Source organism: Rana temporaria, chromosome 6 (assembly GCF_905171775.1).
Source record: "Rana temporaria chromosome 6, aRanTem1.1, whole genome shotgun sequence".
In the NCBI taxonomy this organism is placed as follows: domain Eukaryota; kingdom Metazoa; phylum Chordata; class Amphibia; order Anura; family Ranidae; genus Rana; species Rana temporaria.
The window spans coordinates 3,909,961-3,923,874 of record NC_053494.1 but is presented as its reverse complement, the minus strand read 5'-3'; the positions used below and the strand labels follow the sequence as shown (position 1 = coordinate 3,923,874).

Genomic DNA, 13,914 nt, shown 5'->3' with positions numbered 1-13,914 from the left:
GCTCGATCACACAGCGGGGAGGCATCGCAGGATCCAGGGACAAGGTAAGAAACTTGTGCCTGTGGACTCTGCGAGGCGATCCCGAGTCTGGCTCGGGGGTTACCGCTTTTGGTCCTGAAATTCCCCCCCGAGCCAGACTCGGGAATACCGCTCAGGGGGTTAATAAAAATAAAAAGTAATATATATGAAAAAAGTAAAGTGCCCCCAATCCCCCATGCTTGAACAGAAGTGAACACATACGTAAGTCACGCACACTTATGTAAATGGTATTCGCACCACACATGTGAGGTATCGCCACATTAGAGCGAGAGCAATAATTCTAGCGCTAGACCTCCTCTGTAACTCTAAATAGGTAACCTGTTAAAAAAAAATATAAAGTAGCCTATGGAAATTGTAAAGTACTGTAGTTTGTTACCATTCCACAAACGTGTGCAATTTTAAAGTGTGACATGTTAGGTATCTATTTACTCAGTTTAACATCATCTTTCACATTTTACTAATAAAATTGGGTATTTATTTATTTATTTATTTATTTTTGTTTAATTCATTAATCACTTGCTTACTGGGCACTTATACCCACTTCCTGCCCAGACCAATTTCCAGTTTTCAATGGACCCTTTCACACTGAGTCCTGCAAGTAGCATCTTTGGAGCAGCTTTTGGGCGCTGAAAAAAACGCCCCCTCCATTGAAATGAATTGATGGTTCAGGATCTGGTTATGGATGACAAGGTTTGTCTTATAGCTGCATTGATCTCTTGGTTTCTCAGGGTGTAAATAAAAGGGTTCATTAGTGGAGTGACCACCGTGTAGAGCAGTGATAGGACTTTGTTCATTATCACAGAATGACCGGATGGAACCACATAGACCAAAATCGTAGTGATATAATATGTAGACACGACTCCCAGGTGGGAGCTGCAGGTGGAGAAGGCTTTCTCCTTTCCTTTGGATGATGAGATCCTAGCGATGGCTCGGATGATAAACCCATAAGTAGATATGATCACAAGGAGAGGGAACATAGTGGATGCAGATGAAAAGAAATACATAATAATTTCCACCGTGGAAACGTCAGAACAAGACAACTTCAATATTGGAATAATGTCACAATATAAATGGTCAATAATATCGTCTCTGCAAAAATTCAAACTTGCCACAAAACTAAAACAAATTGACAAAAGTAAAGTTGACATGGCCCAGCAGACCAGGATCAGACAAAAACACAGCCTGGGACCCATAATCAGTGTGTAATGAAGAGGTTTGCAGATGGCCAGATATCGATCATAGGACATTGCCGAGAGGAGGAAACTTTCTGTAACTAGAAACACTCCAAATAAGCAAAACTGTGTGAAGCAGCCAATAAGAGAAAAATAAGTGCCATTTCTAATTAAGATATGGAGCATGGGGGGCACAGTGGTGGTGGTGACCAAGATCTCTGCTAGTGAGAGGTTGGAGAGGAGCACATACATAGGAGAATGAGAAAGTTTAGAGAAAAACACCAACAAGATGATCAAGAGGTTGCAAGTCAAAGTCACAGCGTAGGTGACCGTGAACAGGCTGAAAAAGACAAGTCTGTAGCTTTGGTGGATCCTCAACCCAACAACGAAGACATTATTAATTGACGACTTGTTCTGTACTTCCAGAAATTGGGGAATTAATTCTTCCATGCCTTCAAAAGAAACACAAGATAATTGATTTTAGAGTTTTCATGGATATTTTTTTGCTGTGCCATCCAAAGAGCCTGGCACTCAGAGAGAAACATGCCTTGCTCCACAAATTGCATGGTTGGCCGGGTACAAAATGCAATGGGGTTGATTCACTAACACTGGAGAGTGCAAAATCTGGTGCAGTTCTGCATAGAAACCAATCAATTTAAAAAAAAATTTGTCTTATGCCGCATACACACGGTCCGGAAAATCCGACAAGAGAACCGTGGATTTTTTGTCTCAAACTTGTGTTGCATACACACGGTCACACCAAATTCCGACCATCAAGAACGCGGTAGCGTGCAACACTACGACGAGCTGAGAAAAATGAAGATCAATGCTTCCGAGCTTCTGTGCGTCGACTTGATTCAGAGCATGCGGAATTTCCTCCAAGAACTTTTCTTGTCGGAAAATTTAAGAACCGTCTCTCAAATTCTTCTTGTTGGAAATTCCAACAGAAAAAGTCAGATGGAGCCTACACACGGTCGAAATTTCCGACCAAAAGCTCACATCAGACTTTTCTTGTCGGAATTTACGATCCTGTGTACGTGGCATAAGCTTAATTGAACAAGCTAAAGTTAAAAGAAGATTTAGCAATCTCCAGTTTTAGTAAATCAATCCCTGCAATGATCGGTATAAGGGCCTCATTTACAGAAGTGTGGAGTGAGCTAAAGTAAGGATAATTAAAGAGAACCTGGCCTTACTTTTCTTTAACATAAGCTAAAGATAATACAAGATATTTCTACACTTCAAATCAATGATAATAAAGCGGTAGTAAACTCCTTTTTTGCTCTTGTACCCTACAGGTAACCCTATGATATGGCTTATCTGTAGCTACATTGAATATCTCCTAAACTTGCACTGTTTAGGAAATATTCACACTGGATGCAGCCAGTGACGTCATCAGTGCATGTGCTCTGAAGGTCCGGCATTCCACGTTGGACCGTCAGAGCTCCATGCCGGAGCCGAGGGCTCCTACATCCATGCATGGGAGTGACTTATTTGCGGCTCCACCCATTTTTACAGGCGTAGCCCACGGACCTGAAAAGGAAGATAGAAGCCCGGTCAGCGGTGACAGCATGCCGCTGGAGGACTTTGGTCTAAGATAACTATTTCATAATGTGCTAGTATCAATAATAGATAGCTTGGCTATTAATAGGGTGACATATGTACACGCCTACCTCTTGTTTAGTTTATTTGTACATAATCCATTGTCAATAATTTTTTTTTTACTTTATATTTTATTGGTTTTGAGTTTACATATACAAAATAGATAGAAAAAATACAATATACCTTTCCTTCCCCAGTGGGAATATATTTTAACATATTTCCCCATACCCATTTGTGCTCACCCAAACCCCCCTCCTACCCCCTCACCTACCCCCTCATCCCTCCCCCCCACCCACCCCCTCACCCAGCCCCATTGTTCCTTTCTGTAAACATTATTGGTTACATAAAAATAACATCAAAATAAAAATTATTGAAAGAAGTTTTCCCATCACTGGAACTAAGAGGCTAAGCCCAACCCCTGAAAAACAATCTCCATACCATAACCCCCCCTCCACCAAATGATTTGGACCCGTGCACAAAGCAAGGTCCATAAAGACATGGGTGAGCGAGTTTGGGGTGGAGGAACTTGACTGGCCTCAACCCAATAGAACACCTTTGGGATGAATTAGAGTGGAGACTCTGAGCCAGACCTTCTCGTCCAACATTAGTGCCTGACCTCACAAATGCTCTTCTGGAAGAACGGTCAAACATTCCCATAGAAACCCTCCTAAACCTTGTGGACGGCCTTCCCAGAAGAGGTGAAGCTGTTATAGCTGCAAAGGGCGGGGCCAACTCAATATTGGACCCTACGGACTAAGACTGGGCTGTCATTAAAGTTCATGTGCGTGTAAAGGCAGGCGTCCCAATACTTTTGACAATATAGTGTATGTGTTTAAAAATAAAAATCCATTTGCACAGACACACACCTATAACTTCAATGATGATCACAAATTAGGAATCAAAAATGTGAATAGAAAATGGTTAATATAGTCATTTGAGGAAAAAGATCAGACTGCCCTGCTTTTTTTTTGTTTATACAGGAAAGGATGAGATGTGTCCTATATTCAACACTTACCAACAACAATGTGAATATGCGTTAGATTAGAATTTCTTTCAAGAAACCAAATTCAGAAGGTATATAAATAGAAAGGTGGCCGCAATATATTACTACAAATAATATATTGCTCAGCAGATGGAAAATGCGCGTCTCCGACAGCAAATCATATTCATTGTTTCAATTGAAAATGTACACAACAGGTGGGAGCGAGTCGATTATATACCTTCAAGGTGCGTGAAATAAATTGATGTAATTTGTCTCTAGGGAACAAATTAGCAAATTAGGCAACAAAGGGAGCCTTGTGTGTATTCTACAGCTCATGGTCCCTTTGGTAAACAAGTTACAATAATCATTACAGAGATATTAATTGGACAAATACAGAAAATATCGCTTAGGAATAAAATAAATACTAGAAATAAATAGAATCTGTGGCATTAATAAGTTGATAGTAACCTTAGACTGACCATCATCTCTTACCTGCACCACAGACCAAAATTGTATACTGTGAACTGTATTTTTATATCCCTTGAGTTTTTTTAGCTGTAACAAGGGTACTTTCAGGGGTAGATATTTTAAATATAATTTTCAAATATTATTTATAAAAAAACAAAAAAAACAAATGGAATTTATTTAAATTGAACAATTGTTTAATGTAAAACATGTTTTTAAAAATGTAAATCTGTTATCAAAAATTAAAATTATTTTCTTTCAAAAGGTTTTTATTTTCCAATAAAAAGGTAACAAACTCAATATACAGTACAGACCAAAAGTTTGGACACACCTTCTCATTCAAAGAGTTTTCTTTATTTTCATGACTATGAAAATTGTAGATTCACACTGAAGGCATCAAAACTACACATGGGACTTTTTTTTTTTAATTTGAATATATTCTAATTGCAAACTGAATACATCAGTTACATGGGAAGATCCCATGGTATATCATTGTGAAAAAAAGAAAATCCATCACAAATCATTTTAGATACCATTTATTATATCTTTATGATATTTATTCAAAATCATTTCCATATAATATTTTTATTTTATTTTAAGATAATAGTGTTTAGTGATAGTCTTTGTAATCCACTATAGAAAAATCACATGAATTTCCATCAAAAAGATTCCCCTTAACCCATATATATATATATATCCTATTTATCCCAGATATAAATCATACCTTGGAGAAACGTTCTACTTTGGATTTTTTTTTTAGACATTTCCAAATTTTTGACCCGCCTTTGTCTTTTTTCCTTCTTCTGGTCAACAAACTTCTCATACACTTATCAATGTTTTCATGTTTTAAAGCGGAGGTTCACGCAAAAAAGTCTATATACGATCATATTCTTTATACTTCCAACATGTACAGTAGGCCCTTTTGTTTTTGTTTTTTAGGCTGTACATACCTTATTATGGCTATTTTCAATCCGGCTTCCGGGTACTCACTCCCGCAGGAGTAGGCGTTTCTATGCTGCGGCGCAATGTCATCTGGGACTTCGCCCAGATGATTGACGTCCTTGAGAAAAAGTTCCCCCCGGCGGATAAGGCCCCCCCTCCCTATTGCGTAGGCGCGTCACGAGAGTCACAGAGTTTCCGAAAGAACCCGAACATGCAGAGCTGCGAGTCAGCTCTACACGGCGCTTGCGCAATGACTAGGAGCCGTATAGAGCTGACTGCGCAGGCGCCGTATAGAACTGACGCGCAGCTCTGCATGTTCGGGTTCTTTCGGAAACTCTGTGACTCTCGTGGCGCGCCTACGCAATAGGGAGGGGGGGACTTATCTGCCGTGGGGAACTTTTTCTCAAGGACGTCAATCATCTGGGCGAAGTCCCAGATGACATTGCGCCGCAGCATAGAAACGCCTACTCCCGCGGGAGTGAGTACCCGGAAGTCGGATTGAAAATAGCCATAATAAGGTATGTACAGCCAAAAAAAAAAAGGGCCTACTGTACTGGAAGTATAAAGAATATGATCTTATATAGATGTTATTTGTCACATGAGATTTAAGTCATTTAAGTCAGCTTTAAGTCACATGAGATTTAAATGCTATACTGGTAAATCTGTTTGTAGTGATTCTCCCAATATTTACCACCTTGCCATGCAGTAGAAGATCACGCTTTGCATTGATTATTTATAGAACCCTTCCCCGATATGTATAGTTACACTGATCTACAAATCTGACACCAATTCACACCGATGAGTGATGTTCTGCTTGAAGCTCTAAAACACACAGTAAGGCAAATCCCATTCATTTCAATGGCCCCTGTTCACATCTGAGTGTCCGTCACTCAAAAAAGTCCACAACCTTATTTGTGGCAGATTGCGCCCCATAGACTTCATAAGAAATGCCCAAAAATGTGCAACATGAAAGTTTTATGAACATTTTGTCACCAATTTTTTGCTCAAAAAGCAGCTCTCCATCCCTAATCTCTTCCACTTAGGCCTCGTACACACGATAGGTTAACCAGAGGACAAGGGTCTGAAGGACCGTTGTCCTAGGTTAACCTATGAAGCTGACTGATGGTCCGTCGTGCCTACACACCATCAGTTAAAAAAACGATTGTGTCAGAGCGCGGTGACGTAAAACACAACAACGTGCTGAAAAAAACAAAGTTCAATGCTTCCAAGCATGCGTCGACTTGATTCTGAGCATGCGTGGATTTTTAACCGATGGACGTGCCTACACACAATCGGTTTGGACCGATGAAAACGGTCCATCAGACCGCTGTCCTCTGGTTAACCTATCGTGTGTACGAGGCCTAAGTGCTTCCTATTGGCTAAACAAAAACCAAAGCTGTAAAACGCTTGTACTACACTTCTGAGAATGCTCAAATAAAAACGCCTGAAAGTCACTCTGCTCAGATGTGAATTCAGCCTAAAGCCCTGTACACACGCTCGCTTTTCTCGGTTGTAAAAAGTCCACCGAGAAAACCGAGGGGAAAGCCGGAGAACCCGGCAGGAAAACTGCCATGGAGCTTTGGCTGGGAATCCCGGCCATGCGTATACTCTATCGGCACTGCCTCGCAGTCTTTCCCATAGGAAAGTAGTAGATCTGGTGGGAAAAAACACCGGGAATCCCGACCGGAAAATAGAGAGCAGGTTCTCTATTTTCCAGATGGGATTCCCGGCTGTTTTCCTGACGTGAAAACTGCGAGGAAGCATACACACGTCCGGTTTTCCCGGCCAAAAGCTCTCCTGGCAGTTTCCCTGCCGGGAAAACCGGTCGTGTGTACGTGGCTTAACCACTTAAGGACCGTCTCCTGCACATATACGTTGGCAGAATGGCACGGCTGGGCACAAGCACGTCCAGGTACGTCCTCTTTAAGTGCCCAGCCGTGGGTCGCAGGCGTGCGCCCGCGACCCGGTCCGAAGCTCCGTGACCGCAGGACCCGCGGACCCGATTGCCGCTGGAGTCCCGCGATCGGTCCTTGGAGCTGAAGAACGGGGAGAGCTGTATGTAAACACAGCTTCCCCGTTCTTCACTGTGGCGCCGTCATTGATCGTTTGTTCCCTTTTATAGGGAAACACAATCAATAATGTCACACCTACAGCCACACCCCCCTACAGTTAGAAACACAAATTAGGTCACACTTAACCCCTTCAGCGCCCCCTTGTGATTAACTCCCAAACTGCAATTGTCATTTTCACAGTAAACCATGCATTTTGAATGCATTTTTTTGCTGTGAAAAGGACAAAAATGTGTCAAAATTGTCCGAAGTGTCCGCCATAATGTCGCAGTCATGAAAAAAATCGCTGATCGCCGCCATTAGTAGTAAAAAAAAATTAATAAAAATGCAATAAAACTATCCCGTATTTTGTAAACGCAATATTTTTTTTTACCAAAAATATGTAGAAGAATACGTATCGGCCTAAACTGAGGACATTTTTTATATATTTTTGGGGGATATTTATTATAGCAAAAAGTAATAAATATTGAATTTTTTTCAAAATTGTCGCTCTATTTTTGTTTATAGCGCAAAAAATAAAAACCGCAGAGGTGATCAAATACCACCAAAAGAAAGCTCTATTTGTGGGAAAAAAGGACGTCAATTTTGTTTGGGAGCCACATCGCACGACCGCGCAATTGTCAGTTAAAGCGACGCAGTGCCGAATCGCAAAAACTGGCCAGGTCCTTTAGCTGCCTAAAGGTCCGGGTCTTAAGTGGTTTATACTAGTACAATAGCAACAGGAAAACAATGGCAGAGATGAAAAGCTTTGCGGTTGGTACAGCAGGGCCTGGAAGAGAAAAACAAAAACAAATAGTCATTTAAAGAAATATCCCGAAACATTATGCAACAGTCATCCAATCATTCTTAGAAAAACGCTCTACTTATGAAATGGAAACAAATTGTAAAAAAGAAAGTAAGCTATACAAGTGGAAAAAGGTGATGACTTGTGTTTGGGTTGGATGGAGGTAGATCCATCAGAATCTTTGAATCATAACATAACAATAAATTAATCCAATTTTTTTTTGTTGGGGATATCTGCTAATTCCACTTCTCTTTGTAACAAATGAACAGAAAAAAATGAATCCAAAATAAAGAGTTCCATTCGTTTTTTCTGATCCATTCAGCTTATCACATTTCTCTTTATGCCGAATGACCATAACAACGTAATACGAAATAACATTTTTAATTGACTCGAGTATAAGCCTAGGGTGTCCATCTGCATGCCTCACTGTGCCTCACTTTGCCTCACTGTGTCCATCTGCATGCCTTACTGTGCCCATGCCTCATTGTGCCCATGCCTCACTGTGCCCATGCCTCACTGTGCCCATGCCTCACTGTGCCCATGCCTCACTGTGCCTCACTTTGCCTCACTGTGTCCATCTGCAAGCCTCACTGTGTCCATGACTCACTGTGCCTCACTTTGCCTCACTGTTTCCATCTGCATGCCTCACTGTGCCCATCCCTCACTGTGCCCATGCCTCACTGTGTCCATGCCTTACTGTGTCCATGCCTCACTGTGTCCATGCCTCACTGTGTCCATGCCTCACTGTGTCCATGACTAGACTGACGTTTAACATAGAAATCTATGGAAGGGGTGTCTAGCTTTGAAAAATCGGTGCTCCCCAGCCGTAGGTCCTCCAGACAACAAACTTTGCACACCACTTGTAGAGAAGAAATGGGGCTACATGTGTGCCAAGTTCCAGGTCCAGGGGACCTATGACCGGCCGGTACTGGGTCCCCAAATTCACCGGAGAAATGACCGTTTAACATGGGAGTCTATGGAAGGGGTGCCCGGATTTGTAAAATCGGTGCTACTCGGCCGTAGGTCCCCTAGACAACAAACTTTGCACACTTGTAGAGAATGAGTGGGGCTACATGTGTGCCAAGTTTGGAGTCCAGGAAACCTATGGTCAGCTGGTACCGGGTCCCCAAATCCAGGAGATCAGGCGTAAAATAAAAAGGTGACTCGAGTATAAGCCGAGGGGGGCATTTTCAGCGCAAAAAAAATGTGCTGAAAAACTCGACTTATACTCGAGTGTATACGGTATATTTATTTTGAGCATACAGCGCTGCAACTCTTGAATATCTGTATAGCATCTCTACCTTCCTACCAAGAAAGTAAATAGGTAAGTTGTATTTTCCATAGGTGCAGAGTTTAATATTGTAATTATTCTAAGACTCTAAGGCCCCTTCACAATCTGACCATTCAGGTCCACCTGTCAGTTTTGTCGGCGGACCTGAGCGGCCGCTCCATGGAAGCCTATGGAGCGTCGGATGTCAGCAGAGACATGTCCGCTGACATCCGACCTGATCCACCAAAATCAGACGTATGGCGATATGTCCCCATCCGGACATGCTTACCATTTTCACCAGATCTCTCCATAGGAGACAGCCCCTCCCCGCTCAGTGAGCAGAGAGGGACTTGTTATCCGCCGGCTCAGCAGGGATCAGCGGAGAGATCTCTCCCTGAGCTGGCGCACTCCGTAGTGACGGAGTCGGCCTTGTGTGAAAGAGGCCTTAGGTTGTCCCATAGGAAGAACAACCCTGATTCCTTTCTACAAAGGAAATTCCACCTATTTTAACAGAATGTTAAAGGAACACACCTTCCCTGGAATAGGGACACAGATTACTTATTTTGTCCTTTTTTTCCCAATGAGTTACTCCACCAGATCAAGGTGTGGTTCTGTGTTTGTTATATACGCGCTGAGTCAGCATGACACCCGTGCCCGAGGACGACGTCATCTTGTGATGAAACGCGTCGTGGGGGCGTGCTGATATCACCATGTTACTAAGATCCCGAAAGGACGGGTGGTCTATGCAAGCCGGCCGGCTTTTTGTTCCTTGCTTTTTTTATCTGCTCTTTGCTGTAAGTGCAATACCGTTTTTTTTTTACTATTAAAGGTGCAGTTGGTTTTACACTAAAGTGAGTTTTTCTTTTTGGGTATCCTGCCTCATTGTCCATTGAATGCTGGGATGGAGGTCTACTCCTTGGTCCTTGTGAGAGTTGTGAGACGTCTGGTTGGTTTTTCCCACACGGAGTGAGACTCTTAAAACTGGCATCAGATTTCTCCCCAGGATAAAGGCCCTGGCTGGGTATTAACTTTCCAAGCTTGCCATCTGGTGAGCATGTTTTCTATCGGGTGGAGGTGGAATAACCTGTCACTATGAATAATCAATGGACATTTACCCATTTGGGCTCAACTGATCGTTTTAATCGATGATCCTTTGGACTTTCATTCACTTTCTATATAATGTACAATTAGGCACTGAATGTATATGGTCTTTATTTTTAGTTATTCCACCAGTCAGCCCAGTTTTATCTTCTATGGCTAAAATACAATTGATGATAATATTTATTTTCCTCTCTTACCTCCACCAGAAGACACAGCAGCTGGAAATAAAATACAAACAAAAATATGATTTATTTTTCATTTTCATGTTTGTTCTATATGATATATATATATAAAAACTAAGGCGCGGATTCAGAAACGATTTACAGCGGCGTATCTCCATATACGCCGCCATATTTTTAAATGTGCGCCGTTGCATCTTTACGCCGATTCACAAAGAGAGATACGCCTGAAATCATGGCTTCAGCCATCCGACGTAACTTGCCTACGCCGGCATATCGTGGTCGCATAGTTACGCTGGACGAATTTGGCGTTCCCGTTAAAAATATGCAAATGAGTAAGATACGCCGATTCACGAACATACTTGCGCCCGGCGTATTAATATACATTGTTTACGTAAGGCGTATGACCGGCGTAAAGTTACCCCTGCTATATGAGGCGCAGCCAATGTTAAGTATGGACGTCGGAACAGCGTAGAATTTTACGTGGTTTACGTTGTTTGCGTAATTCATACGTGAATGGGGCTGGGTGTAGTTTACGTTCACGTCGAAAGCATTGAGTATTTGCGACGTGATTCTGCGCATGCGCACTGGGATACGTCCACGGACGGCACATGCGCCGTTCGTTCGGTCCCTCATTTGCATGGGGTCATGGTTCATTTTAATAAAACACGCCCACTGCCAACCTACTTTGAATTGCGTGGGCTTACGCCGGCCCATATACGCTACGCAACCGTAACTTAGGACGCAAGTTGTTTCTGAATACGGTACCTGCCTCTCAAAGTTACGGCGGTGTAGTGTATATGAGATACGCTACGCCCGCACAAACTTACACGATTCTTTCTGAATCTGACCCTATATACATATGTGGAGCCTTGATTGTCTCTCAAAGCTGCTGTGCTGGGAACTATTTCTATACAGACAAATTCAAATACATTTATACCAAAAAATATATATATTTAGGGAAATTTCTGTTTCTGAAAATCTCCCTTATTCTGATTGGGTGCCAAAAATGAGAATGGCTGCTCTCCACGTGGATGAAATTAACTCCTTAAAGCGGAGTTCCACCCAAAAATTTTACTTCAGCTTTTCGGAATCCTCCTGAAATACCCATTTCTGCTCCCCCCTCCCCCTGAAAGGTGCCAAATGTGACACCGGAGGGGGGGAGCAGAAACGGGTATTTTGTTCCCACTTCTGGGCATAGAAAGCTGAGCCACCCACAGCTATCTACATCACTTCCGGTACCTCCTCCGTCCCCTCGCGCTGTCTTCTGGGAGACACACAGGTCCAAGAAGACTGCATGCGCAGTAGGGAACAAGGAAGTGAGGCCGCAAGGCGGTGACAGCACCAGAGAGCCAAGGAACAGATCGGCTTTGGGTGCCGACATTGCGGGCGCCCTGGACAGGTCCACTTCCGGCACCTCCTCCACCCCCCCCCGCTGTCTTCTGGGAGACACACAGGTCCCAGAAGAAAGCAGGGACCAGTGGTATTACGCAGGGCGAGTTGTGCATGCGCAGTAGGGAACCAGGAAGTAAGGGTGCAAGGCTTCACTTCCTGATTCCCTTACCAAAGATGGCGGTGACAGCACCAGAGAGCCAAGGGACAGATCGGCTTTGGGTGCTGACATTGAGGGCGCCCTGGACAGGTCCACTTCCGGAGCCTCCTCCCTCCCAGCTGTCTTCTGGAAAACACACAGGTCCCAGAAGACAGCAGGGACCAGTGGTATCACGCAGTGTGAGTCGCACATGCACAGTAGAGAACCACGAAGTGAGGCCGCAAGGCAGCACCCAAGAGCCGAGGGACAGATCGGCTTTGGGTGCCGACATTGCGGGCTCCCTGGACAGGTAAGTGTCCTTATTTTAAAAGTCAACAGCTGCAGTATTTTTAGCCACATAGTTTTACCAGCAACCAATAATAGAATTTCTACTTAATTTTACTGTATACTTCTTTCTTGTGTGATGCACTATGATTAAATTTCACCTGGTTATATAAAAAAAAAATAAACTCACCTCCAACAGATGACACAGCAGCTGAAAGTAAAATAAAGATACAACTATTATTAACTTAATTTTTATTATTAAAGTGATTGTAAAGTCTCATGTAAAAAAGAAAAACAAACATGTTACACTTACCTCCTCTGTGCAGTTGGTTTTGCACAAAGCAGCCGGGATCCTCCTCTTCTCGGGTCCCTCTTTGCTGCTCCTGGCGCCTGCCTTCTATCAAGCGCCCCCAAAGTCAGCAGCTCTCTATGGGGGCACCCGAGCCGAGTCAGGGCTCCGTGTTTCCATTTAGACATGGAGCCCCGACCTGGCCCCCGCCCCCTCTCTCTCGCCTGATTGGCTGACTGACTTTGATTGAGAGTCGCGGGAGTCAATGTCGCCTCTGCCGTGTCTCAGCCATTTAGGAGGAGTGTCCCAGACAACTTAGACATTTGTGGACATCGCTGGAGAGAGATAGGGCTCAGGTAAGTACAATTAGGGGGGTGCTGGGGAGAGGCTGCAACACACAGAAGATGTTTTTTTATCTTAATGCATAGAATGCACCTTCCGCCTTTACAACTCCTTTAACTTTTTTATTTTTGTTATTAACTTAACTATTAACTTAATTTTTGATTTTTAGAATTCTAAAGGTTTATAGTACTTTTTTTTATCAGTGACTTCAAGCTAGTTTATCAGATTGTGCCAGCTACTGGAATGATGCCTAGGCATTATATCCAAATTGTCACTAAAAAAAGAATAGACATAAAAGAAAAAAACAGAATAGCGTGTCATTACTTCTACATCTACTTTAAAGTTTTAGCCATTATTTTAGTCCATTGATTGTCTTCTGTAAATATAAATCATAGGCAGTGGGAGCTGGAGCTCAATATTTTGGAGAGGTGGTAAACTAGGGCCACCCCCCATGGGAGACGGCCAGGAAGCTGGCAAGCTGACCCACAACTCCCCTCCCCCTTGTGGTAGAAGGATGGGAACGTGGGAAGGTAGATATCCCCCCCCATGTGTGGTTGGTTGACGGACCAGCAGAGGCCTCCTTACCTTAGGAGGCAGATGACAAGTGAAGAATCGGGGCCCAGAAAAACAAATACTCGGGGCCATTGCTTCTCCTCGTGGCCAAACAGGTAAGGGGTCTTGAGACCTGGTTGGTCTAAGACTCCCTGGCCAATTGGGTCTCAGGACCCGCTTCCTGATTGTAATATCAATTTGTTATTGTCACACAACTGGGTGGGCTCAGGGCACAGTATTCTGCACCCTGAGCCCGCCCTTTTTTTAAGCCAATTTTTTTTTAAGCCTCTGGCTCTAATCATATGCTAAAAAT

The 13,914-nt window shown here is 43.2% G+C and overlaps 2 protein-coding genes across 2 annotated transcripts in view; both read right to left on the bottom strand.

Moving 5' to 3' along the window:
- Positions 1 to 686: 686 nt before the first annotated feature.
- Positions 687 to 1,661, bottom strand: LOC120942830 (olfactory receptor 146-like). The gene has a single exon (XM_040355756.1). The coding sequence runs from the start codon at positions 1,659 to 1,661 to the stop codon at positions 705 to 707; it is 957 nt and encodes a 318-aa protein (XP_040211690.1). The 3' UTR covers positions 687 to 704.
- A 6,311-nt stretch (positions 1,662 to 7,972) lies between these two features.
- The window catches only part of LOC120942829 (uromodulin-like), a 57,671-nt gene continuing 51,729 nt past the window's right edge, over positions 7,973 to 13,914 (bottom strand). The window contains exons 13-15 of the mRNA XM_040355755.1: positions 12,609 to 12,629; positions 10,621 to 10,641; positions 7,973 to 8,037 (exon numbers count right to left, since the gene is read on the bottom strand). Of these exons, the coding sequence (XP_040211689.1) occupies positions 7,973 to 8,037; positions 10,621 to 10,641; positions 12,609 to 12,629 (107 nt within the window). The remainder of the gene's footprint in view (positions 8,038 to 10,620; positions 10,642 to 12,608; positions 12,630 to 13,914) is intronic.